Source organism: Pezoporus wallicus, unplaced genomic scaffold, assembly GCF_028554395.1.
Source record: "Pezoporus wallicus isolate ANWC-B61680 ecotype Strahan unplaced genomic scaffold, APGP_CSIRO_Pwel_v1 contig_5908, whole genome shotgun sequence".
NCBI classification, from domain to species: Eukaryota; Metazoa; Chordata; class Aves; order Psittaciformes; family Psittacidae; genus Pezoporus; species Pezoporus wallicus.
The window spans coordinates 1,484,204-1,510,846 of record NW_026635282.1 but is presented as its reverse complement, the minus strand read 5'-3'; the positions used below and the strand labels follow the sequence as shown (position 1 = coordinate 1,510,846).

The following is a 26,643-nucleotide window of genomic DNA, read 5'->3' as shown; positions in this document are numbered from 1 at the left end:
AACCCAGACCAGAGGGGAACTCCATAGGATCTAAGCAAATAATCTAGCATATGCAAAGATCCATGAACCACGTAGTCATACATTATAGTCTTCAGTGCCCCATCACAGGTATTATGCAGATACATGAACAGAACCCAAATTTAACATTTGTTTCTTCCTATGCAGTTCCTATTGCAATAATACGGCATCTGAAAAAGCAGCAGCTTCCTGGTTTAAGCATTTTTACTGTATTTCCTCATCTCAGCAATACCCAGACTAGACATTATTATGATTCAAATGAAAGCAAGTCTTTTTCATTCAAAGATCGGAGTTCTCATGTTTCAGAGGAATATTTTTCTCCTGAACTCAGGTTCTTTAGAAACAGGGTAGCTTCTTCCCAGCTGTCTACAGAACAGACTACGTTTAGGCCAAACCACTGCTCCACAGCTCTTTGTGCACATGAATACATAAGGACAACAGAAGACCAGGGAATTGCAGCATGTAGCTAGGTAGTCTTTCAACAAGTTGAGGCCCTTAGTGACATGGTTTGGTGAGATGGCAGTCCTGGAGTAACACTTGGACTTGATGATCTTAAAGGTCTTTTCCAACCTAGATGATTCTCTAAGTTTATAAACCAATCCAAATTCTTCATTTGCATATGTCTAACACTTTTCAGAATATTGATATCAAAGCGCATGTACAATAAAAAATACCTAATTTTCATAAAAGGTCTGTATAAATATAGCTTCTTGACGCACTCACAGTGACTTGTACATGTAAATTGTTTGGTTTAAATGTGCAGTTGTCAGAACTTTGGGGTTATCTTCATATTTCTATTACAAACCTTCCTTAGAAGACTCAGACATGAACACTTAAACAGAGCTCCCTGGATTCATATCAATAAAAGTATTAAAATTCTGATGTACATATTTGAAAATCATTCTGTAGTTTCAACTAGGGACTGATAAACTGCACAGTTCTCATTCCAGTCGTCCTTGCTTAGCATCACCTATTGCTCCCCATACATCAAAGACAAACTCATCTGGAAATGCAAAGTCTCCAAGAGCTTCATCCAATGCCACTGCAAATTCATCTGGGTTTTTCTTGTCTCTTCCAGCTTCCACCATTGTTGCAGCTAAAAAGCAACAAAACAATGTAATTATTATGAAAGTAACAGATAACATATATTGCCAAGATAGTTTTTGAATGTCTATTTCCACGACCAGGTAGAGATCAGCTTAGGGAGATGTAGAGTTTACATACTGGATTTAGGATTCATGTACTTAAATCCCCCCACGGTAGCAACATTCTAATCTGATAAACAGGAGAGCCTCCCTGGAGTGCTCATTATACATTCCTCTGTTTGTTTGGCAGGTTTAACTTCTAATTCAACAGACTTTCATTTTAATCTCATTCAATTATATTCTGTATTCACTGCTGAAGACATATGAAGCATGGGTCTAAAACCCAGGTTAAACACAACCCTTCTGCAATAACCAGACCTAGTCAACACTAACTTCAGTGAGTTTGATATGAGCTTGCTGATCTAAACCAGAAGATCAAAAGGCAAACCTGAATGTTCTTCTCTTCTAAACGAAGAAGAAAACTTCTCAGCAAGTCAGAGTTTAAAGTAGCTAAGTTCTTCACAGAAAGCCAAAAGGCATAGGGTTTGAACAAGGAAAACATAAACCCTGGATAACAGATACATGCTCCAAGCTAGTATGGGCTTGCTAGCAGCAAACCATGTTTTGTGAGTTTAAATGTTTAAATGTTGAGCATGACCTGCATTTAGAAAGGAGTAATGATAAATGGGCTAAGAGACACTTGAATACTCTATTTGAGGAAACAAGAATTAAAATACCAGGGTCAACTGTGCTGTGTAAAATATAGAGAAAATCAAAATCTGGTTTGTTAGGTATCAGACACAATATGTTTGCAACTATCATATGACCTCAGATGTGCTTAAATTTCCAGCTTTATTTTATTTTAATTAGCTTGTTTTTTAAAGCCAAAATACACCTCCAGGCAGTAAAGAGATTGAGGCACCTATTGTGAGCCACATTATTCTTCTGCTTGGATCTACATTTTTTTCCGGATACCATGCAAACTAAAGGGAAACTAACTTCAGTGCATAAGTTTGCTTCAATTATTATTACCTCCAGCTCCAAAAAAAATGAAATTTTCAATTTGCTTTTCCCAGCACCCTCAAGGCTGGAATATTTGTGCTTATGCCACTAAGAAGTGAAAAAGATCAAAGTTATTTCTGGAAGTCTCAGACAGGTGGTTCACATTGTGCAAAAACAAGGGAAAGACCTTGCTGCTGTGCACAACAAACCAGAGCCACCAAAGACTAGGTACATCTGGTACCCAGGAAAGTTAAAGCAGAGAGGTCTGATACAATAGGAGTAGACTATGGTATCTTGTACACCCATGCCGCCCAGCATTTCCTCTTATTTAACAACCAAGTATCAGAATTTATCAAGCTTTAGACTTGGAATTAGCTACAATGAGGTTGCTGTTAGGATTCAGTCCTTAGCTGCTGTGCTCATGCCTCACACCTTTAGAAACTGCACAGTTACTCAGATTCTAGGACAAATTACAGGGCTATCCCAAAAAATACTGGATGCTGGCAACCCAGGGATATTAGAGCAAATTCTCTTGCACCTCCCTGAAGGATGAAAAGTGACAGCACAGAGTTTCTCCTGGTTAAGCTATGGCAGGAGAAATATTACCAGCAGGTGCGTCTGAGGCATGCAGAAGACTAAAACAGACTTGGCACAAATAGCACTGCTAAATGCAGTTTATTTTCTGAGCTATATATCAACTCCACAGACTTATTTCATAAGAAATAACAGTATTGTACAACAGATGAAGCCCTCAAAGTCTGCTTCATTTTGTGATTACTTTACATACCTGCCTTAAGCTGCAATATATCCTCCGTCTATGGTTATATATCAAGTAACCACCACTTCGTTCACGAACATATCAAATTCAAGTGTCACACTGAAAGATTTTATAGCTCCTAGCCTTTTCTCAGTGGGATATCAGTGAAAAACATGTATTACAGTGCCTGAGAAAGGGAGGGAAGTTCTGAAGCCACAGAGACTATCCTCAATGGGACAGTAGTCTGCCATCTACTGCATGCACTGTATTGTATCAACATGGTAAAATCCCTCTGATAAAAAGGAAAAGAAACTTCCCCTGCTCTGAGGTTTCATTAAACTTATTTAATATTATTTTGTTAACCTGAAACTCAGCTCAAATTTATTGACAGTTATGAACTTCTGGCAAATAGTGTTTGCTGTTACGCAAACTTCTAACAAGCTATGAGCAAACTTGAACCATATTCCACATTGTGGACATCAGCAATAGTAAATCTGAAGAAAGCTGATGTTTTGGCCCAAAATACTTTCAGACGTGAGGCGTCAAACAGGACTGCAGTGTGCCAAGCTACACAAAACAATCCAAGGAAAATTTACATAAACCTTGACAAACAAACTGCTGTGATCAAGACAGCTCAAGTGTAACCCAGCTTCGGGGCACCACAAGTAGTGCTCAAGGACTCTCAAGACCTGTTTGGCTGCCAGAAGAAACCCTAACCCTGTTGCACTGATCCTTTCTGTATCCCCTGTTAAGTTCCTGAGATGGTGACTCAGAGAAGGCTGGATGGGAAGCAGGCATTAATGGGACTCTTGTTCCTGACAAGCAGAAGACAAATATCTGACCTATCAATGCTACCTTGTATCCCCTGACACCATGGCATAAGAAGGTACTTAGAGAGGAGCAACCCTGGAGGTAATAAGGTGAGGGGTGCAATTTTAAGTTCACAGATTCCTGGATATGAACTCAGATATGAACTTACTCTACAGGTTGGACAGAGCCTTGAGTGACATGGTTTAGTGTGAGGTGTCCCTGCCCATGGCAGGGGGGTTGGAACTAGATGATCTTAAGGTCCTTTCCAACCCTAACGATTCTATGATTCTATACAGACATTGAGAGAGGGCTTTAGGCAGAAAAGCTGCGCAAGGCGACACAAGAGCAAACAGATCTAGATTTAGTTACTCAAGATATTAAAAAATCAACAGCCAAGTACTCCAGCAGAATGAGTGGGAGCAAGGAATTTAGCCAGTTTTAAGATAAATTGGTCAAGATACATGGAAGAGCCATATGACACAGAGAGCAGTGAAAAAACAACACAAGATTATTTTACAGTCCAACTGCTCTAGCTGAAACCTCAGAATTACACAGTAAAACTCTCTCATTAACAGAAAATGTTACTTCAAACACAGCTTTCTTTAAAGATTGAGCTTCCCAAATTATGAAACAGAACCCTGTAAATAGTTCAGTAGAGATTTACCACACTTGAAAACAAAATCCACTAAACTTAGATAATCAAGAAAACTTTCAACCCAATCAAGCAGGAGTCAGAATAGCACCGCCAAAAGTTTCAAATAAGTGTTTTCACCTGGAGACATTCAAGACCAGGCTGGACGTGGTCTGGGCACCCTGGTCCAATTGAAGGTGTCCCCACTCAGTGGCGTTGGACTAGATGGCCTTTGAAGGTCATCCAACTCAAACTGCTCTATAATTCTATGATTCAGTGTATTGAAGAACTGTAATCAGCACTACCAGGGTACATTTAATGTACTGTATTTATTAAAGCACATTCTGCTTCCCAGATTCACCTGATGAAAAGCGCTTCTATGAAGGGATTGCAGGATCTTTGCGCTGGGCTGCACGTTTTCCACAGCATGGTGCTGACCTCTAGTGCCAGCAGAGCTCTATTACCGTACAGCAAAGCTGATAGAAGATGCAAGCCATCCTTCCTAATTTTCACACACACAAATTGTCCCGCTGATGTATACAAACGTGCAAAACTGATCCCTGCTTCCCTGGTTTCATACATACAGACACACTAAAGCTGGCCAGTCTTCTCCATCACACAGTGTACATATTCTTATTTCACCATGCAGTAAACACAGACAGGGGCTGGCATCCCCTGGGAGCCACAGCTGTGCAGAACATGCATGTTTACACAATGACATTTGCAATGAGTAATTCCCAAGGCAAATCAAAACTACTGATTGCTAAGGCATTTAGCACTGGCCAACTTGAAGAAAACTTTACTGGTTCTCAGAGGATGACAGCTCCATGCGCCAAACTGCCTCCACTCCCCTCCCTTTCCCCCACTGCTTCTTGTAACAGCTTCACAATAAGTGATTAGGGGAATTTTTTTCCAATAGAATATTTTTCCACACTCCAGATAGCCCCAATTGTTTTCAGATTATTTGGGATTTTAAATATCACTTCAGGCAATGCTAATACCTGAGAAATTTTTACATAAAATGTGAAAAGTTCAGCAAACTTAAAAGGGATAAGAGGAATTAGGAGTCTTCTCAACTTTAACTGTGAAGCTCAGTATCAGGCCTCCCAGAATATGAACAAAGTACTGTACTGGCTTTTTTAACCTAGTCACTCCAACCTCCAAGATCTTTCACAAAATCCTTATTTTCATTTTTGACAGGCAATGTACAACAAGCCATGAAAGCTACAGTCTGCCTGCCACTGTTACTGCCTACCTTACATAGTAGTTTTGCTACTTGCACCCTACTCTGTAACTTCTAAAGAATCTTTTTCAGAAGCCCTAATGGAAACTTCAGTATTTATTTAGCTGTAGAGCTAATTAGAAGCTTTGCCTTCATCAAAATGTAACAAGCATTATTATTATGGCCTAAACCAGCTAAAATTCACATTCAGCTTCCTTACATGACAGAAAATGAAGCATGTCTTTGCAGTTTCCAGTGTATAACAGTACTTGGGTTTAGTTTCATGTTGAATGTTGTCAGATCTGGTACTCAAGGAACCATTAGAAATATCCTTTCTTGTTTCTTTTTAGTAAGTATTAATTCTTGAAGTGGAGAAGTTTTCTTGTTTAACCAGACTTGCCACGTTTTTCACAAAACTCCCGTTATTCTCCCAGAGTAAATTAACAGTCATAAACAAAATACCCCAGAGTGTATACAACAAAATCCTTTGAGAAAGGAAGTCTGGTCACAGAAAATAGAAGAGCAGAAAACAACAGGTTCAGGGAAAGTATCACTTTAGTCAAAGCATTTCAAGATAAAATCATCTATCCAATACTACTGGGTTTGGATTAATGAACCAAGAGAAGCAGCTTGGGTGACAAAAAGTTTAAACCTGTTAGGGCATTTTGACTAGACAGTAAGTATGAAGAATAAAGAGTAGAAAAGTAGATTTGAAATTCTTTTAAACAGAGCTGGAGAATATGCCAAGATATTTACTGTCTGGCAATATCATAGGAACAAAAACAAAAAAAAGGAAATAACATCCAAATGCATAAAAATAGAACAAAACATCGGTGGATGAAGAGCTAGCCAAAAGATGTTGAAAGAAAAAAGTTGGACAGGAAGCCCTTTTTGCCTTCATTTTTCCATCGGTAGCATTCTGAGGTTGGATCCCGTAAATCCAGACTTCCTCCCACCCAGAATCTTTGGGATCAAACACAGTTCATAATAATTTGAGCCTCACTGATTTAAAAAAAAAAAGACACCAGTCTTTTTCATTAGCAGTGCTTCCCGAGTCCCTTCTATTAATCAAATGTTCATGTTCCTTTACCAGAAAGCACTGGCAGGATTTAAAATAACTTGAATTGTCTCTCCATGGCACATTTGTTTTAAAGAAGCCTGAAGTCAACCCTTGGCCCAATTTCTAGCATGTCCATAAATGGCTAATAAACTCAACAGAGCCAGTTGTCCCTTCTGCAGATTAAGTCCAGTTTTCAGTAGACTAAAGAGGTAAAGAGGTAACAGTGCATTCAAAAGGCAGATATGTAAATCTAAACAGCATTTAGATCTCTGAAAATACAGAACCATTCCAGGAAAAAAAAAAAAAAAGTGCATGCATTTCCATTACACGATTTCCAAGCATTTTGCTCCAATTTAGGAATTTATGTGTAGATTTAGTCAGCCATTCTTGAAACTGTCAAGACACTTAACTACGAAAAAATTAAGGGCTTTATCTCATCTTTAATTCTGTCTGTAATTTTACTTTATTTTTCTTTCCTTTCTTTTGAACTTCTGGCTTAAAACTGGGGCACTGTTTTAGAATTCAATCACACCATGGAAGTGACATTTTAATGGAGATGAAAGAGCAATATTAACTGACATCCAAAGCTTCTGACAAACAGAACTGCATGGGAGTGAGCAATGATTGAGATCTTAATCACTTGTCAGCTGTGCATTGTGATGACTTGCATTTTCAACTAATCTGGCTTGAGTAATGACTGAAATTTCTAGCCGAGTGGTGATTGGCATTCTCTGAATGAATCTTTTCCTCATATTTCATTTTCATGGGTGACTGATCATATCCAGTATATGAAAAACTGACATGTGTTAATTGAACAGATTTGTGACAGGTGATTAGCTCTGTGCTCCTAAAGAGTCCTAGGGCTGTTTAATTATTTAAAAATGATAAAACTTTTTGTTGTTGATATCACCATTGGCCCTCCACTCTACCATTTGATTTTTCGGAAATGGCTTCAAAGGTGCAAACTAAAGTGATAGGAACCCTGTAGTCTTTGATTCCTGACAGTTTCTCTTTGTTTGACTCCCTTTTGGGGAGGAAGAGAAGGAAGAGGTAAAGGGCAAAACAATAACCCAGTTTGGGAAGAAAAGAGTATCTTGGAGGACACAGGCCTCTTCCTTCTCTGAGTATTCTTTTAAGGCATTCTTTGAAACATTCCGAACTATGTACTGAAAGATGAAGAATGTTAGATCATGCGGGGGGGGGGGGGGGGGGGGGGGAGAAAAAGAAAAAAAAAGAAGAAAAATCAGTATCAAGGAGGTCATAGGAAAGCTCTACCAGGTGCTTGGCAATCATCACAACCATATGTGAGGAAAGCTGAACTCCTCAGTCTACTGCGCAAGAGGCATCCTGTTATAGTACTGAGAGCCAAAACCACAGGGAACACCAGGCTTCCCTGTCCCAGAGCAGAGCACAGCACACATCAGCATCCCAAGAAACCACGCTCTAGGCCTAGGATCTCAGGGTTCTGGACACCAAAACCAGAACCCCTACAGCTGCTTATTGCTATATGGCCAAGAGTCTGGGGACCTTGGAAGTAACCTGCAAGGGCAGGAGTCTCCTGAAGCCTGGCTTGAGCTGGGACTGCAACAGCTGCAGGACAAAAACAGCTCCCAAAGGAATGACAGGCAGGCAACGTGCAGCTTTGAACCCTGAGCCAAAGACAGAGTGGAATAGGACATGGGATCCTCCCTAACCTAAACAGAGTGTCAGCACCACACAGGGCTCCCAGGAGCATATTACATGGCAGGGGCATCAAGTATTAGAGTTGCTGGGAACAGAATTCTGGAGAATTTTTAGTTTTCTGGGAATTTGAAAGTTTAGATACTACTTACAAAACAGAATTCCAAAGTTTTGGGTGCTTCACTCTCTATTCTATGCCAAGAAGCCCACCTCTACCTCAGGCTGGGGTACAAATAATACTTTACCTAGTTTTTCCAGTGAGAAAGCTATTAGAAGCTGTCAATCAGATGCTTGCCGGTAGGAGCAGTCAACAAAGGACTTTCAGCTACTCACATAATCTCCTATTTTTCTCATTCCTCTGTGCTAACTGCTGCCTCTCCTCCTTTGCCCTTAGTTTCATGCCAAACCCATTTTTAATCCTGCTTTGCCTCTTCCATTTCTTTCTCATAAAAGCTCTCCTTTTAAGACCACTTTCCATTTAGTTTATCCTTTACTAAGTCTTGGTTGATTTTTTTTTAAGTATTACCATAACAATAAACACCTTATTTGTCTCAGTATTAGCAGTTCCACAAGATTGTATGAGGACTACAGCAACCACAGCTGGCTGCAGCAGCAATTCATATTCAACTAGACTTCAGCTTCTTTCATGCAAACAGAAGTTTCTATTTAGTTGTTGTTAGATTAAGAGACAGAAGCTACAGCTGCAAGGATAAGTTTGGTGCAGTTTTAAGGATTTATGACACTGGGGTTGAATAGCTTCTTTCATTATGAATTGATGACTGTGATAGCTAGTAAATATTCTGGGAAATTTTCCATGTTCTTCAGAACCCAGGCTTTAGAGAACTTGATAAATTTGTGCAATTACTTTGCCAGTTCCCTTACTAAATAGTTGCCCTTTCACTGATGAAGATCTCAGATTCTTCAGTGATCAACTTTGTGTCTAAGCCAAGGGGCAAAAGAGCAAAAAAGCAAATAGACATGCTTATCCTTAACAATCCTTAAATGTTTCACATGCAAGCCCCACTAGAAAATATATGTGAGAAAGAATACAGTGATGACAGTGGCAAACAACTAAATAATTCATGCAATAGTGTATAGATAATGTGCATGAAGACTAGAGGATTAATCAATTACAACATAAGGCTTGAAGTGAGAGATTCTTTCTTTTATCAGACACACGTGCAGAAATATGGGCAAGCTCTTGAGACCACATGCTGAACAAACTTTGCTTCACTTTCATTCAGAGACTAAAGTACTCAATAAATTTTAGGCTACAGAAAATGAGAAATTATTCAATCTTGTAGCAATATGTCTGTTAAAAACCCACCTAATTCAATATCTCTTATCCCCATGTATGTTTCAAGAAGCTCATCCACTTTTTTAATTGCTTTTTCTTCAACTTCAGTTGGCTTTGTCAAAATAAAGGGAGAAAAAGAGCAAAATTATGATTAGATACATGCAGATTTCAAACTAACCAGCAATTAATCACTGATTATCCTTAGTCCCATCCTAGCTACCTAGACTTACAAAGCCTACAAGTAAAACATGTTATTACACTCTCTTTCCCTCTTATCACAAACCCAAGCCTTCCTCCTAATGTCATGCCACACAGCTCTCACATTCAAAGTAAACAGGAACCTTACGTCTCCTGGCAATACAGATCTACATCAAATCCTCACTAGTTTTAGAGGAACCCAGAATAAATAACATTTCTACTTCCAAACCCTAAACCTCGTTTTCCACATATTAATGTCAACGTAGGTTATTAGCCTCTCCTAACAAAAACATTTACACCAGCACAGCACACTTTGCAGTGTCAGAAACAAAACCAACTCTTCAACAGTGCCCTTCCCCTTTCCCCCCTTCCCTCTTCTCAACACTCCTTGGTCTCATCAAATTCATCCACGTAAAACATGACACCTAAATACAGGCTCTCTGTTTCCAGATTCCTCAGCCCCATCCTATCCCTGCTAGTCTTAACGTTATATAAGAATTTCTCCCTGCAGAAAGCAGTTGTCTTCTTGAGTCCTACAAGCTTTGTAACATCCAGATTTTTCCTTCCTACTTTAGTTTATCGATTTTGGGGAAGAATAAATCAGGTGCTAGATGATTAAACTATTGAAGGATCCCAAGATAAGCATACCATTTCTTCCACAGTAGCAGGGCCTCTGCTTCTCAGCCGAAGTGTTTCTCTCCCTCTGGAGATTTTAGCTGCTTGCGGAGTTCCTCCCTTGGACCTTGGTTCCAGCTTTTCTGAAGACAAAACAAGTAACAACAACAAAAAGAAAAGGATACAAAACAAAACTAAGTACATAGTATATCAGAATACAATGTACCTGCTTTGGCAATTACACTGCCTTCACTTTTTATTCTAATCAAGCTCTAGATGTATGTCATAATTTAATTATAAATTAACTGTGTTCCAAGTATAGCTTCAATGACTATTTCTTGTCTTCAGACTTTGATACCCTCTTGACTGATGCTAAGACTTCCATTGACCAAGATATCTATGTAGGCCTATTGTACTCAATTTCATACATGCACTAAGAGTAGAAGTATTTATTACTTTATATTAGATAACAGCTGAAGCCATCACCCAAATGCTGATTTATCCTGGTCTTCACAGGCAGACTATGTACCAGGTTTGGCATTGCAACATTTCCATTTTTTCACTGATGCAATGGTGCAAATGCTACTGCTAAACATGTCATGGTGAGCCATACTGCAGTGAGCTAACAATTCAATTTATGTCAAATGTGTGAAATGTCCATACGCAGATCTGCAGGAGTTTTTTCCACTGGTTTCACAGAGGTCCTCACTGCACACCTGATAAAACTCTACCAAGAATATTTGGCTTCACCCAAAGTTTTCTTTACCTGAACTCAACTTTCTTGTTTAATCTTGGTTAAGGGCACCCCAGTTAAGTATGGAATCATTTTATATTTGGCTTTCTTGTTCTAGGGCATAATTCTTCATTTAAGAGTGGCAAGGCTTTAATTTACTTACTGACATAGGAGTTACACAGTTAATCTGGAGATAAATATTTCATAACTGGGTTTAATTGTGCTGTTTTCTCTACAAGATTAGTCCTCCATTTAACAGCCAGCCTTTCCAAAAAGCTCTCCTTGAATGCAAGACTTTAACATGCTATATTAATTTTGCCCAGGTAGATTCCAACTCATTAGTCTTGTGTAAGTAGTCAAAAATCCAGATTATTCTACTGAACAAGCCTTGGAAAGTAATTTTTAATTGTTTTTATTTTAACAAATAGATATGGCACAATCTCTTAATGTATTTACTTAGGATCACTTTTTCTTAATCTTTTTATTGTTTCAAGGATGGTTTAAAACATCCTTAAGACTGTCATAATTTCTGCTAGATTTGTTTCAAAAAGTAATTCCTGATACAACACTGATTTTTTTCTAGTTCAGCAACCATTTGTACATTAAAACTCATGACTGGACATAATTTTTATCCGTGACACTTCAGACCAAAGCTCTCTGGCCACCACAGAAACTATTTTCACAATTAAAATTTCAAGTTTGTATTATGCTGCCTTTACTTTGTTTCTATTAACTTTTCACCAGTTCGCAGAGGGCCAGCTTGTGACTGGTAAAGACCAGCTTTATTCAGACAAGTCCTCAATTCTGTGCTACAAGCCTTGACTAGAGCAGCTGAGGCAGCCTGTGTGCACATGGTTGAAAGAGATCTAACCAGTAAATTACTCTCATTTCACATTCTGATGAAAGGAAGAAAAATAAAGTTGGTAATTTCACATGGAGGCTTGTCTCTTATTTCTATACCCTTACAAACTTGTGTTGAGACTAACAGGAATTCGGCACCTACTTGTCCAGCAGGATCTAGATCTTGTTTGTCATCTCCTCTGGGGCTATTCTCAGCATGCTGCAGCTTGAACGCTATCTTAAATAAATCTGTAAAGGCTAACTGCACCTAAGGCCAGAGGAGTGATATCCTAACCTGTTGGGCACTGCAGCTTGTAAATTAATTTCTGTAGGGTAAAAATAGGCCCCAAAATCTCTGACTGCCTCTTAATTCAACGTCAGATAAAAGGTATTGCTGGGGAATTAGCAGATCTCTTTCTCTACATCACAAGCAGACTAAAAGGCATCTTAATCACCTGACTAAAGTAATTACTATTAAATAATGTCTAAAGTCATCAATCAAACGGGTCTTTACAAACAGACTACGTAACATTTAGCATTGAATACAAATTATAGACCCATATTAAAAAGGTATTCCTATATTACTAATTGAAATACTATACATATGTAATACTGCTTTAGTGCAACATATTACATACACATTTACTTAACAGGAGTATCAACTTATATCCAAACACATTAGAGATTAACTCATAATCTTCATTCTTCATAGAAGCACCAAAAGCAAAAAGAAATCTTCACATTTCCTTCATTTTCAATTTCTGCTGCTATTCTGACACCAAGTGTCAAGACTGGTGTATGACAGCAGTTGTAAACTAATAGGTAAAAAAAAAAATCTGAAAACCAAACATTTCAAACTTTTGTTGCTGTGACAAAGAGGGTAATTTTGATAAAATATACTTAAAGATTAGCAGTAGGTAGGCATTTCTCCTAGGTAAGTATCACTTTCTCATAGCATGCAGGTGGTAGGTAAAGACAGCGCTTTGTCATACGACTTTCTTCCAATTCTGAGTATACCTGCTGTATGATTGATTACAGATCCACAGAAAAGTTGGGGCGAGAGAGAGCAGGAAGATATGCAGCAAAGGAGGTGCTTTAGGGAATCCCAAACCGTTTTCTGCTGCATCCTTCTGCATTAGAGCGTGCAGTTCCCAGTAAAGAGTACAAAAATAGAAAAACCTGATACACAGATGAACAAGGATTATCTATCAATAAAGGAAAAGAGGAGGGTCGAGGATCAGCACATTAGTGAAGTGATCCATGCTTTAAAATTGTAGCTATGAAACAAATGCTGTGCTTATTTTCCATCACCATGTAGCAGCAAAGGAATCAAGCAACAGAGACTGAGGCAGCCCACACCAGGATGACTGCCAGAGAAAATGAGATGGAAGAAAATCCACACCTAAATTTTCCCCTCAAAGAAAACAAATGTACTTCCTTGTAGCAGTTATGTTACCTTGGGTGGACACCTGGCTGCTATCTGAAAACAAACTTACTACGCAATGCAATGTTGGGATTTCAACATTCAGTGAACAAGGTGGACAGTCGGGTCACTCACCAAATGCTTTCATAGGCTCTATCAACTGCAGCTTAAACATTTGACCTTTCTCCAGATCTTTTAGCATTTTAGCAACTTCATAATGCCGACAATCTGACACATTTTTTCCATTTATTGTCTCTATGTGATCACCCACGCAGATAATTTTGGTTTGGTCCATAAGGCTACCTTCTTTGATTCTCTATTGGCAAAAAAAGAATATATATATTCATGTATATATAAAATACATATATATATCAAAGAAAAATTTCTTTAAAAGGTAAAGAGGTGACAACACAGAGTTTCAAATATGTCAGTAACACCACCAATACCGTTGAGCTTATTGTACCAGCAGTACATTTTGTCTATAAGATTTTCATAAAACATATTTTTGAAAGAATTATTTTTCAAGAAAAGTATTATAATAAGCATCAAATACAAAATCAACAGGAAAAAAAAATGCAATCATACTTCATACTTTCCAAGTTAAGGCTTCTGAATAAGCAGATATTTTTGTGCTTAAAAACTCAATTCAAACACATCAGTAATGTGAATGTTTAATTGAGTTTTGGATTTTTTTTTTATTTCAGAATCATACATCATAGAGTCACAGAATGGTTTGTGTTGGAAAGGACCTTACGATCATCCAGTTCCATGGCCCTGCCATGGGCAGGGACACCTTGCACTAAACCGTGTCACCCAAGGCTCTGTCCAACCTGGCCTTGACCACCACGGATGAAGCATTTACAACTTCCTTGGGCAACCCATTCCACTGCCTCACCACCCTCACAGTAAAGAACTTCTTCCTTATATCTAACCTGAACTTTCCCTGTTTAAGTTTAAACCTGTTACCCCTTGTCTTATCACTACAGTCCCTGATGAAGAGTCCCTCTCCGACATAATTGTAGGCTCCCTTCAGATACAGAAAGGCTACTATGAGGTCTCCACAATGGCATAGGAATGTAGTTTTTCTTAAGTGTGGTCCAGAGACATCAAACTACATGTGTGTGATATACTAAAAATGACATACTATAAAATGCCAATCTTTATAAGACCCATCTGTAGTGATATGACAGCTGCATATTAAAGTATTTCCTCTGAAATATCAATAAAGAATGAGAAATTCTCCTAAATGCCATCTCATGGAATACATATACTGATGTTCTAAAGGTCATAAAACATAACAAATTAATATTTGTAGTTTCTGTAGAGTTTAAAAAGTGAGAAAAAAAGGTCAGGTTGGACAGAGCCTTGGGTGACATGGTCTAGGGTAAGGCATCCCTCCCCCCTGAAAGAGGGATGGCACTAGATAACCTTAAAGTCCTTTCCAAACCATTCTATGATTTTATGATTTACCAAGTCACTTAAAGGACATTTAAAATTTCAGTGTTTACTGTTGTTATATGCTGTCAAGTTTATCACGTGCCTAAGTCATGTAACCTGTTATCTTATGGCTATTTAACAGAAAAGGTATGACACAGTAAATTATCATTTTAAAATATAAGAATTTCATTCTAATATCTTTGTGAATAACATAACTTTTAATAAAGCCTGATGTTGTTCAGGCTTATTCTGAGTGAAGTAACAGTGAGACAAGGGAGATAAACATATTACCACCCACTACTGTAACACCTAGCCTAGCTGCGTAACTATCTCAGAAACCTGCTTCTAGTTTCTGTGCACATGTCTGAACCCACATATGTTCCTCCATTTGAGAGAGCCAGTGGGAAGTGTGATACTGCTCAGTGTCCTATAATATACTGTAACAATTTTTAGCTTCAAGCTGAGTTTAACTCTTTGTAACCCAGATTAAAAACCAGAAAGAAGCCTCACGGTGAATGAGGAGGTGGGAGCATCATACACAGATCTGAAACCAGGTCCCAAAAGCATTTCTGTTACCAGCAGCCAAGATTCAAAAGCGTACCCACCACACTTCAAGTAATGTTTAGTCTACACATTGAATTAGTTTTCATGCAGCTTTTTTTCTTCACTTGGATCCTAACACCAAAACTATTTAAGTAATATTCACTGGCTATGTTTTCGTGTCATATCAAACGTTTTTTCTCATCTGACTTCATTTTTTTATCATCACTCCAAGTTAACTGATCAGAGACAGCCGAGCTACATTGTCACAGTAATTAAGGTGTGTGATTGATATGACTATATTTCAAGTGCTCTACGGTCCATCTAAATGCTAGGATCTGTATTTCCTATGCAATACCTAAAATTAGTTGCACCACGCCATTTTATAGTCTTCTTATACACCAGTCAGTCATGCTTCAAGTTCTGTTATTCTTTGAATGGCTAATTTGATCCCCTAATACATCTTTCCCATCTGACCACATACCCAGAAAAGAATTTTTTGAAATGATACCAAGTTTTATTCTTTGTAAAGCAAAACATTAGATTTCATGGGAAATCAACCTGCAGTTCAGAGTGTCAGGTTTAAAAAACCTACAAACTACACTGTTACTAAAAATACAATAAAACTACCACAGCCTATAACACCTTCCAACAACCCACAGGTAGCCAAATTTAATATTGTTAATTAATAATGGAACATAGTAACAATTTTTCAAGGAAAGAAAACATAAACAAGGAGAACTTTATCGAACTTTAGAGGCCATCTCTGCTTATTCTTTTACCCAGACAGCCGAGTATAAAAAAGATGCAGCTTTTACTTTTGCATATGTATTTTCTACACTGTTTTTAAAAATCCATTAGCTAAGTATGCAACAGCAACAAAGTAAACTCCTAGATACTCCTTTAAACTAATGCATTCCCACAAAGACTGCACCATTTTCACTATACTGCTTATTATTAGACTAGTACAAAGAACAATGGTATCTTTGTTCAGACAAGTTTTATACAAGTTTTACTAGAAGTTACAGCTTGTCTTGCTAATGTGGTGGGGATTTTCCAGCCTGCTCCAATTATGCAGTAGCCTATGTGATGGCTGTTCTCTCTCTACATATTAGCAACCAAGCACAGAGAAAGTAACACTGTACAGTGCTGCACACATGAACTTTAATCACTGAAGCACCGCTTTCAATGCCTTCTTTTAAAATGCCACATAAGCAGCAGCGTGACTGAATGTTAGATGCTGCATGGGGCTACCAGTATGAATACAGAGTTCCATGTCTAGAAACATAAAAACAAGGGTATGATTTTGCCAAAATGATTACTGAAACTTCCACTTTATTTTGACTTTCTCAAGCATGATCTCAAACACATTTTCCCACAACAGATAAGGAAACCTATTCCTAAACGACATCTTGTTTTATATGTATGGCAGCTAAGGAATGAAGAGACAATAATACCTCTTTGTACAATAAGTTCTGTTTACAACAGCAATGAGAACAGCGACTGGGACAGCAATAATCAAAGATAATTGCCAATGCCTCACTAATAATGAATAATTGGGGTAGATTAGAGCAAAGCATCCAAAAAAAGGCAGAAAATGCTATCATGGTTCCTTATACCAAGTCTAGCAAGAAGGGTAACGTCATTTCCTTCAGCCTCTACTTGTCTCAAAACATGCTATCCAGAGGTCACATAGAAGATGAAGAGGAAAGCAATTACAATTAGTATATTTTATTGCTCATAATTGCTACTCACATTAATTGTGGTAAATGTGTCAATTCATACCCTCAGCACCTTTTAATTCACCCCACCTAAGGCAAAAGTATTGGAAAGCTGAAAAAGCCGTACACTTGCACCTTTTCTTACACAGCACAAAGGCTTCTGCCCTGTGAACAGTCATGAAGACTGAAAGAACATGATCTCATTATCACGAGTGACACAAGTTCTATAAGCACCCCATAAATGACATCAGGAAATCACTCAAAAAAAGGAGGGGGCAGGTGCAAGCAGTATTTAACACCTACCACCTCAGGGTAGATTGGAAAATACAATGGCCATATTTTAAAGCTGATACATGGTACAGAAGCAATGAACAAATTAACTGATTTTGAATGACATGTAGTACAGAAATAGCTGAACTAATTCTGAATGATGTACCTAAAGAAAAGCCAACTTTATTTTTTACTTACCATATATATGATGATGAAAGGTTTTGTAGTTCTAAAGCATCATTAAACTAATAATTAAACTGCTAAAGTAACAGAAGCTTCTATAGAACAAAATACTTCACTAGTAATTAAATTTACCTTTATAAATGCACAACCAGTTCCATTGTCTGTAATGGTAAGCCCAAGCACATCATCAGTTTTAAGAACTTCGATTTCTTTTCGTTGTCCTTTTACGTGGGCAAATATGAAATCTTCAAGGCCAATTTGTGCACCTAAGAGCTTGTCCATATCAGCTTTATGAGTGTTCAAAGTGCAAAACATGATCTGTGCGGAAGGAAAGCAAAGACATTAAGTTTAACAGTGTACCAGGTTTGGTGAGCTTGATGGGAAGAAAAAAGGAGACCATAGCTCTGGCCTCTCTAACAGATCCATAGCTGAAATGATGACAACTCTACTTCTCTAGCTGCCCCAGGTGAGGTGATAGTCTCCATCCAGGCACATGAAAGAACACATCGATAGCTCAAACTCTGGTGATAAGAGCTGGCAGGCAGCAATGTATAGAGACATGTCTGTGTGAGCAGCCTCTCACAGATTGTCTGAGCACACCAACTTTGACATGGGCAACTTCAGCTAGAGCCAACAGCTCGTTCCAGAGGTTAGAGCAATCAAACCAAAGAGCCACCACCACCTTTTGCTTCCTTATTCATCCACCTCCAATCCCAGAGGATTCACTAGGGACTGCTTTATGACATATCTGCTTGAAAACAATTTCATGAAAACAGAAAAAAAAAAGAGAGAGCTTATCAAAACAAAAGAGTCATGAGACAGCATGAAATGCTTTATACTGCTGCATCTGAAGGGGGCCTACAAAGGTGCTGGAGATAGACTCTTCATTAGGGACTATAGTGATAGAACAAGGGGTTACAGGTTAAAACTAAAACAGGGAAAGTTTAGATTGGATATAAGGAAGAAGTTCTTTACTGTGAGGGTGGTGAGGCACTGGAATGGGTTGCCCAAGGAAGCTGTGAATGCTCCATCCCTGGCGGTGTTCAAGGCCAGGTTGGACAGAGCCTCGGGTGACACGGTCTAGGGTGAGGCCTAGACACGGTCTAGGGTGCCACCCTACTTGGCCCTCCAGCACCGGTGACAAAGCCACAACTGCAAACCAACAATGGCTCTCCTGACAGCAATATGCACATAGCTCTGACAGGACAAGAGAGAGAAGTAAATACCTTTTTACCTTCTGCCTGTATCTGCTGGGTGTTATTTTCCTTCAGAGCACACTCTGGACCCCCTTGCAGCCCACTGCCCACAGCAGTTCCAAATTAACCAGTGGGAAAAGTAGTGCCCACACATGAAAAGCAGCACACAGTGGGAAGCCAGCCTAGCATGTGAGATAAAAAACAGCAACAGGATGTCGCTGTGTCCTTCATCTTTGCTACTGCTCCAGCGGCATTCCCTGGGAGCAGCAAGCCAGGCCAGCTGCCCCAACACCCAGGCACAGACGTGTGCCTGCAGCCTATCAACCTCTTCTGATGCTTCGCTGGAAAAAGAGGGTCCCCTCCCACCCTCCTGGCTTCCCTCACTATGCTTATAAGAGGTACAGGGTTTTCCACACCAGAACACTTCAAATGCCTTTTCTTTCCTTCCCACATTAATAGATGACAGAAGAGAAATGGAAAGTCACCAACCTATTCAAATCTATTCCAGGTCAAATGAGGGGTGAAAGCTTTTCCTAATGTATTTTACAGAGAGCATTTAAGTTTCTGAAGCTTCCCACAGTTTTGATTCTATAACTACGGGGTTTAAAAAAATGAAAGTTTAGTACAGAGATGGTGTTTCTTGGGGGGGGCTTCTTTAGTGTTTATTTAAAAGAAACAAACAAAAGACTAATTGCTTATCTCATATAATCCATCAAACATCCACTTCAATCTAATACCTTAAGTTAACAACGAGAGTCATAACAGCACACCATTAACAGATAGTAGTTTTATTCTCTCCAAAGAGAATGCAAAGTAATGCAAAGATTTTCAGTTAACCCACAATGAAGCAGTAATATCACCTAGAGAAATTCAGCTGGGCTTAAGTAGAAAATTTCATTTCATTTTATAAATAATCTCTAATCAGCAGTGTTTTCTTTTAACCAAGAAGGTTCAATTCAAAGTGACTGTATAAAGTTCACATATGCATATTTGCAGCTCTGTTGAGCTACATAACTTAGTTGACAACTGCATCTCAGTTCGTTTTTACAATGAACAACAAGCACTATATCTTTACATTTTAGACATTAGCATCCTTCGTCTGACCTTGTCAAACAGACAATCATTCAGTAACTACTGTCACACCTTTGAATAGATAAAATTGGCAACAGAGCAGAAATCTGATATTTAGAAACTCGATCCAGAGTTTCTCTTTTTAGACCTTCATCTGGATGGCATTCCTACCACAGCCTATAAGTCTGCAGAATTTTCTGTGAGTCAGTTATGTGCTAACCACAAGGCTGAGAAAGCATCAGCCAGTCAAAAATAAAACTTGTATCATTCTTTATCCTCTGCTTTTTCTCAGAACAGATATATGCAAAGAGTAATATGCTAAAGATGTACCTATGCAGGATAATATACCATCACACTACCTATCAGTTACAGAACAGCTTTATTTGTACATGACTGAGACCTCTCAATTCAAAAATGATATATTTGCATAGATTGTACATAAGTTTAATACAGGTAACTAATAACAGTTTATATACTTACATACTTAACAGGAGGTACCATAGAACATCTTCCATTCACTCAAAGTCTGGTATATTTTTAATAGTAATGTTCTTACCCAGAAATGAAGCAAGGAAAAATAAAAATCAATGTGCAATTTTCATTAAGTCTTTTCTCTCTCTTCTTACCTTCAACATTCATATGCATTTGCTCTTTAACTCTGCATACCAGTGCTGTGACATTTCATGTCAACTTTAGCAAGATATTACAAATCATACCTGTTACATCAGTCACAAAGTATCTAGGATACCTCCTAAACTGAGAGTGTTATTGTGTGTGTTACACAGAACAAGGAAATTCCATTTGGCTGGCAGGGACTAGGGGCTTATGCACAACCTTATAAAATCGATTTCTCAGATAAGATTACTAACAGATTATTCCCTGCCTCAGTGTTTTCAATAGGTAGAGACCACATTAGCCACTAAAAACAGGGATACACTGTGTGTTATATAAAGAAACTGTATTAGTGAGGAAAAAGAGGGTCACATTGTGTTATATAAAGTACCTATGTAGTACCATATTGCATATCCTCTATATTACTTTCTCGTCTTCCATTTTAAGCTGACGCCTTTAGAAGAACTCAAAAATAAGTTGACTGATAGATGACATACTCAGAAGCTATTAAAAGTGCTTTTAAAATCAGTAGATCTCATAACTTTACAGAGGCAATCATTACCATTTTATTTAAGAGATGGGAAAATGGGAGTTCTGCTTCTCAGCATTGACTATACATAGATGTCATTATATCAAGAGACCACCAACACATTTTCCAGACACCTTACTCACTTTATCCTCTCCGAGGAAAATGAGGGAGCCTTGATTAGCTGCAGCAACAGGAAGAGTAACCAAGTCATCCAAGTTCCAGTGTGCTTTTGGTACTCTCTCAGGTATGCAACTTTGCCTCCCCAAATACATTCAAAGTACTACAAAACAGGCATTCAGTGTTTTATTTTGTTTTTTTTTTTAACCCAGAGCACACAAGAATTACAGGGTAACTTCTTCCATACAGCTTAAAAGTATTTGAAAACCAGATCATTAATACAGCAAGCATCACACATAATACAGGGGTGAAATTTAAGCACTGCTTAGCGGAACAGCCAAGCAAACAATTGTTGCCATAGAGCTGGGAGGAGGTGGTTTGTAGGGAGTGTTAAGTTTGTTCATTTAAAGCATTCAAACTGCAGGCGAGATTGTGAACCATTTGTTTCTACTGATAAGCATTAACTCTAAAACTAAGAACATTCTGGTGATGAGGATGAGGATTTCACAAGCTGACCTCACAAACCTCCTAAAATACACTTCAGATTATTTTCTTGTTATAAGGTCACTTTTATTCAGAAACCTAAGTTTCAGCAGTGGCTTATTTTTCAGTATTCTTCCATAAAAGTTTAAATTGAACAGGTTTAAATCAAATACTTCTATGAAAGCTTAATGTGGCACAGCCTCACAGTATACCTAACTGTATACATGAGGGGACAAAGCCAACGGAACAGCCCAGACACACACTCAGCAGCTGAACTCTTGTTAGTGGAACAGACAGAGGGAGCTGAATTTCTGCCCTTGGTGCTCCTGGGAAGGTCTCCCTTTTCTTGTATTCCCCTTATGAAGCAAAACTCCTTCCACCATGGAAAACACTCCAACCTCCACAGGCTCTTGACAGACACACCTTCTAAGCATTCAACTTACCTCACCAGCCCCACCATACTTGACCTTCCAAAGCAAACAGAACAATCAGAAATGCAAATTATGGGTACACAAATCGAAAGTCCACATAACTTACTATTCCCTTCTCACCTCATCAAGAAACAGCCCTGCTACAGTTGAAATTTAATATCAGTGTTACCAGTGCCTGATTAGCAACTCTGAATACTTTAAAGCCCTACCATGTGCTCTCACAGGAGCACACCACCAAATGCTTTAACAAACCCACATTGTCCTTTGGTCAGTGCTCATTTATTTATCATACAGGCTGCACTTAGTACTTTAACCCTTACAGGGAATGTAACATTCCCTGCTACCTTTCTCAAAAGTCATAGTGGAATAGTAACCCTAAATGGCCAAGACCACACCAAATACTTTTTCCAACTACTTTTCCTACTTCATCCTCTATTAAAAACACAAACAAACAAAAAAACAAACCAGAGGACATATTTGTATTATTTATGAAAGTAGAAACATAAACCTATTGTGGTGGGTTGTGCTGTCAGTTAAGAATTACATCTATTTTTTTCATTAAGTTTATTTTTAGTTCTGTGTTTCCTTGTTGAAACCCTGTTGAAGAAATCAAGCTAAAGCAATGAAACAATGCAATCTCCCTCAAACAGCACTCATATTAATAATACAAGCAACCCATTGCTAGAAGTCATCTTCATTCCTCCTCCCCGAAGAAAGGGCATTCACGTTGGACCAAGAAAAGAAGAAATGCTGGTCATGGTAAAAGTCAAGAGAGGTAGGCAGAAATGCAGGCTGAATGCCAGGTTCAAAAGGGATAACTGAGATATATATTCACCTAGGAAGATGGATGAAGAATAAAATGCCTAGGCAAGAAAGGATGAGTACAGGAAAAGCCTGAGAAAGCTGCTGAAAGCCTCACTTCTTCACAGATGCCTAACAAGTATCATAGGAGTGAAGGAGCACCCCTTTTGAAGCTACACCAGTCTTGTTCTGCCCCCATTCTGCGCTACTCATGATCCAGGTTTGCACAGAAGGTTTTGTCATGGTCTATCCAACAAATAGCTGTTTTATACAAGCTTCTCTCTGTCACTGTTGGCAGTCAATCACAGATCCTGGAAAGGATTCTCCAACAGAAGCCAAACTCAGCTGGTCCCATGAGATGTGATACAAAGAGGAAATGAGGTGCTCTAACCATGCGGAGTCAAAAGAAGTGACAGATTACAAGTATAGCTTATCCTGAACCATACTGAAACACTTAAGTAGGAACTTATCCAAGAATCCATACCCTTGCATACACTGCAGTAAACTCAGATATCATATTAAATGTATTCACTTCTGCAACAGTTATCCAAATGCTCTCTCTGCACTGAACTCTTCCCGTCGACTTCCCCCTCCCTGTTTTCCACCTGGGTCACTACAGGACAGAGATCTCTTGTGATAGTACCTGTTTCCAGAGGCATTCAGGTATCACACTGCCCATAGGCTTCAGCATAGCTGGGTCACAGAAACTTTCCTAGACAGGTAACACCTACAAATGGCATTTGAGTACCGCAGTATCTTTCAGTTTGATGAAGTGTAGCTTCTGGCATTATTCTTTACACCAGACTGTCTGTCCAAATGCAGCTTTAATTAATAGATAATACCATTTAAAATATCTAGTCTATCCTTACTTCCAGAAAACTCATCACTTGGTAATAAACTCACATTCCATGTCATCCCCTGCCATTCACTGATCTATCCTATTTTATCTTGTCTAGACAAAATCTTGTTACCTGGCCCCTCTGGCCCACATTCTTAACTCTACTGTGCCACCCATTACACCAGCAAGTATTTCTGATCACTATTTTCATTTTGTACAACTTAGATTCTTAAAGCCAACTGAATTGCTTTAGTAAAAGATTTTAAGTCCAGTGCCTTCATCAAAAAAATCCATTTTTACCAATAAACCACATTAAAAAAAAATAGGAATAGGCCAATAGAGAAAAAAGGACAAAAGAAGAAACTTACCTAGTTTAGCACAAGGCTAGCAATAGATGCCCATAAAACACGTGGTGCTTTCCTCTAAAAGCTTTCAGGGTGTTAGATTATACTACCAATGGGAGCACACCATTCATACAAAATTGAATTTCCTGGTGAACACTGTTCTTTGTCAAGTCGATGGAGCCAAAAGATCAGTAACAGAAGTTCAACAGTGAAAGGAAGAAAACTCAAATAGAAGATAATCTGGCAATTATGAGAAGTTGAGAGGAAAAGGTACAACTGGAGATGGAACAGAACAAAAGGGGAACAGTAGCTCTGTATGGAAAGAAAACAGAGAAGCAGAAGGTCAGAAAGCAGCCGTGAAGATCTGGGATGTAGGTGCATTGGCTGGCAGCCATACTGGTACTTCTTAATTACTTAATGCATCAGTGAGTGGTAAAACTGTACCCAATGCGCTGCCACTTTTCTTTTACCATGCTCTGTTTGAAACGCTGCTAGGTCAGGCTGTAGCAAACCCTCCGAACAAAGTCTGTAGCAGCAGTCTTTACTACTTTAAAAGAGCCAGCTGCAAATGAGAAAACAGGTAAAGCAGTACAGCCACATGCAGGTATAACCAAATGCTAGCACAGGGCCGCAATTTGCCACTCAGAGGTTAAGGTTCACAGAACCACGTAAGAAGAACTTGCTATGGCCACTACCTTTTAGCTGAGAGAAAACAATGCATTTACAAACACAAATGATTCATTATCCAAACAAACGTCTAAAACTTGGCTCCGAAAAAAAAAAAAAAAAAAAAAGATCAAACAGGCAGCAGGGTTAAAAAACCCCTGTTAGAGATTTAAATAACCTCACTTAAGCAGTCGAGTAAAGCAGAAAACATTCCAAGCATCACATTCCGCTGGGATTTTAAAATGCAGTCAGATTGAACGCTTTTATACCTGCCACTGGGGTGGGTATCTACATGCCAGGTACCTACCCTCATGGACCCACTGACTTTATTTTGGGGGTTTTTGTTTTTTTTTTAAACTGGGTCGGATGACTGCAGTCAGTAATTCCTAAGCTGGAAATAATTATTCCATTCAACCAATGGTTTGCCCCTTAAGAGTTGAGTTAAACATCAGGCTGGCAAGAGGTTAAGACGCTAGAGGTATTCTGGTTAAAAGGGCCATTGTTTTTCCGCGTAAAACTTAAATGCAGTTATGCTTATACCCTTCCTCATGCGGTAACAGAAAATACCCACGTTCACAATCACACGAAAGAAGCCCAGGGCACTGGCAGCCACAGAACCAACCCCCCTCCTCCCCTATCCCCCCCCGCCCCTGTCCGCGTTCTCCGAGGCCCGCTCCGGCTGGCGGAGCTCGGCGCCAAGCCCCCCAGCACGCTCCGATCCCAGCCGGCCCCCTGCGATGCGCGGCTCCCGGCCGTACCTGCGCAGGGTCGATGCCAAACGCCTCGCCGATCTTCGCGTACAACTCGCGGGCGCTGCCGAATCCCGCCACGCGGCCCGTGGGGCTGCCGTGCGCTAGCTGCGTGTGGAACTGCAGCCGCGACGCGCTCGGGGCCGGGGCTGGCGCTGGAGCCGCGGGGACCGGGGCCACCGCCTCGCTCTCCACCAGCTTGAAAGTCTCCTTGGACTTGTCCTTCTTCTTGCTCCTCAGTCCCAGCGGCATCTTCCGCGCCTGCAGCAGCCTCCTGCCGCCACCGCCGGCCACCCGCGCTGGACTCTGCCCCCGGCGCCGCCCCTGCCCCGCACGGCCATGCCGCAGCCAGGTGAGGCCTGGGCCCGCAGGCTGCCCCGCCCCGGCGGAAGCCGGCCGAAGGCTGCGTCTCCGCCGCTGCCCGCTCGTCCCCCCAGCGCCCCGGGGCTCTGCCAGCCTCACCGCAGCGGGGCCGTAGACCGAGCACTCCCACGACCACAGCAGAGGAGCACGGATTTAGGCCTGAGGCTGTTCATATAAATAATCCTGCCTGTCCGCGGTACTGGTGAGGAAAGATGCGAGGGGTTTCTGCTAACTGGAAGCTTAGAGCACGCTGAACTAGGCTGCATGGGGTTTGCCAACGACTGGTATGGTCCATTTTCCGGCCAAAAACATCTCTTCCCCTTTTTTTCTAATTGCGTATTATATAAAGTGCATACTCTAAAGTGTATTTATTATCTACCTTTAAAGGCTTTCCCTAAATTGTACGCAGACCCAGACAGTAAAATGTTCACCATCTTTCCACTCACTAGTTCAGGAATTTCTACTAATAATAAAGTACTAAATATTGATCGGAATAGATCTATGTGCAGGATATAAAAGAAAATATGAGGTTATACAAGGATTTCAGCCAACTCTTGCTTATCACACTTGTATGTAGTGTACCTATAAACCTGTAAGAGTTAATAAGCAATGACTATATAAGCAAGTTTTAAGAGGCTTCCTATTGAAACGGACAACAGCTTTGAAATAGTGAGATTTACCATATAAATATTTGGAAAGTGTATTTTCTAACATTGAGGATATTTAAAATATTTCCTTTTTTTACCAGGCAATAAATGTATTCTGTAAAATGAGGTAGGTGTGCGCATCTGTGCCTAACTGTAACTACATTCACCTCAGTGCAATTGCTCCATTTTCACTGGTGTACTGAATCCACTGAAGATGTGAAGAGTGGAAATTTTGTGAGATGACATCCAGCACGTCTAAAGGAATCTGCTATAA

At 39.6% G+C, this 26,643-nt stretch overlaps 1 protein-coding gene across 1 annotated transcript; it reads right to left on the bottom strand.

Moving 5' to 3' along the window:
- Positions 1-25,729, bottom strand: GIPC2 (GIPC PDZ domain containing family member 2). Its single transcript, XM_057417299.1, has 6 exons — positions 25,369-25,729; positions 17,655-17,840; positions 13,507-13,687; positions 10,409-10,518; positions 9,593-9,674; positions 1-1,114 (listed from the first exon to the last, which is right to left on the bottom strand). The coding sequence occupies exons 1-6, from the start codon at positions 25,609-25,611 to the stop codon at positions 960-962; spliced, it is 957 nt and encodes a 318-aa protein (XP_057273282.1). The 5' UTR covers positions 25,612-25,729; the 3' UTR covers positions 1-959.
- Between the last annotated feature and the right edge of the window lie 914 nt (positions 25,730-26,643).

Excerpts from the sequence above, each read along its gene's own strand:
- GIPC2 (XM_057417299.1), bottom strand. The coding sequence starts at position 25,611 with ATGCCGCTGGGACTGAGGAGCAAGAAGAAGGACAAGTCCAAGGAGACT. Across the intron at positions 13,688-17,654 it reads CTGGTTGTGCATTTATAAAG|AGAATCAAAGAAGGTAGCCT; the intron begins GTAAATTTAATT and ends TTTTGCCAATAG. Across the intron at positions 10,519-13,506 it reads AGAGCCTATGAAAGCATTTG|AAAAGCTGGAACCAAGGTCC; the intron begins GTGAGTGACCCG and ends TTTTGTCTTCAG.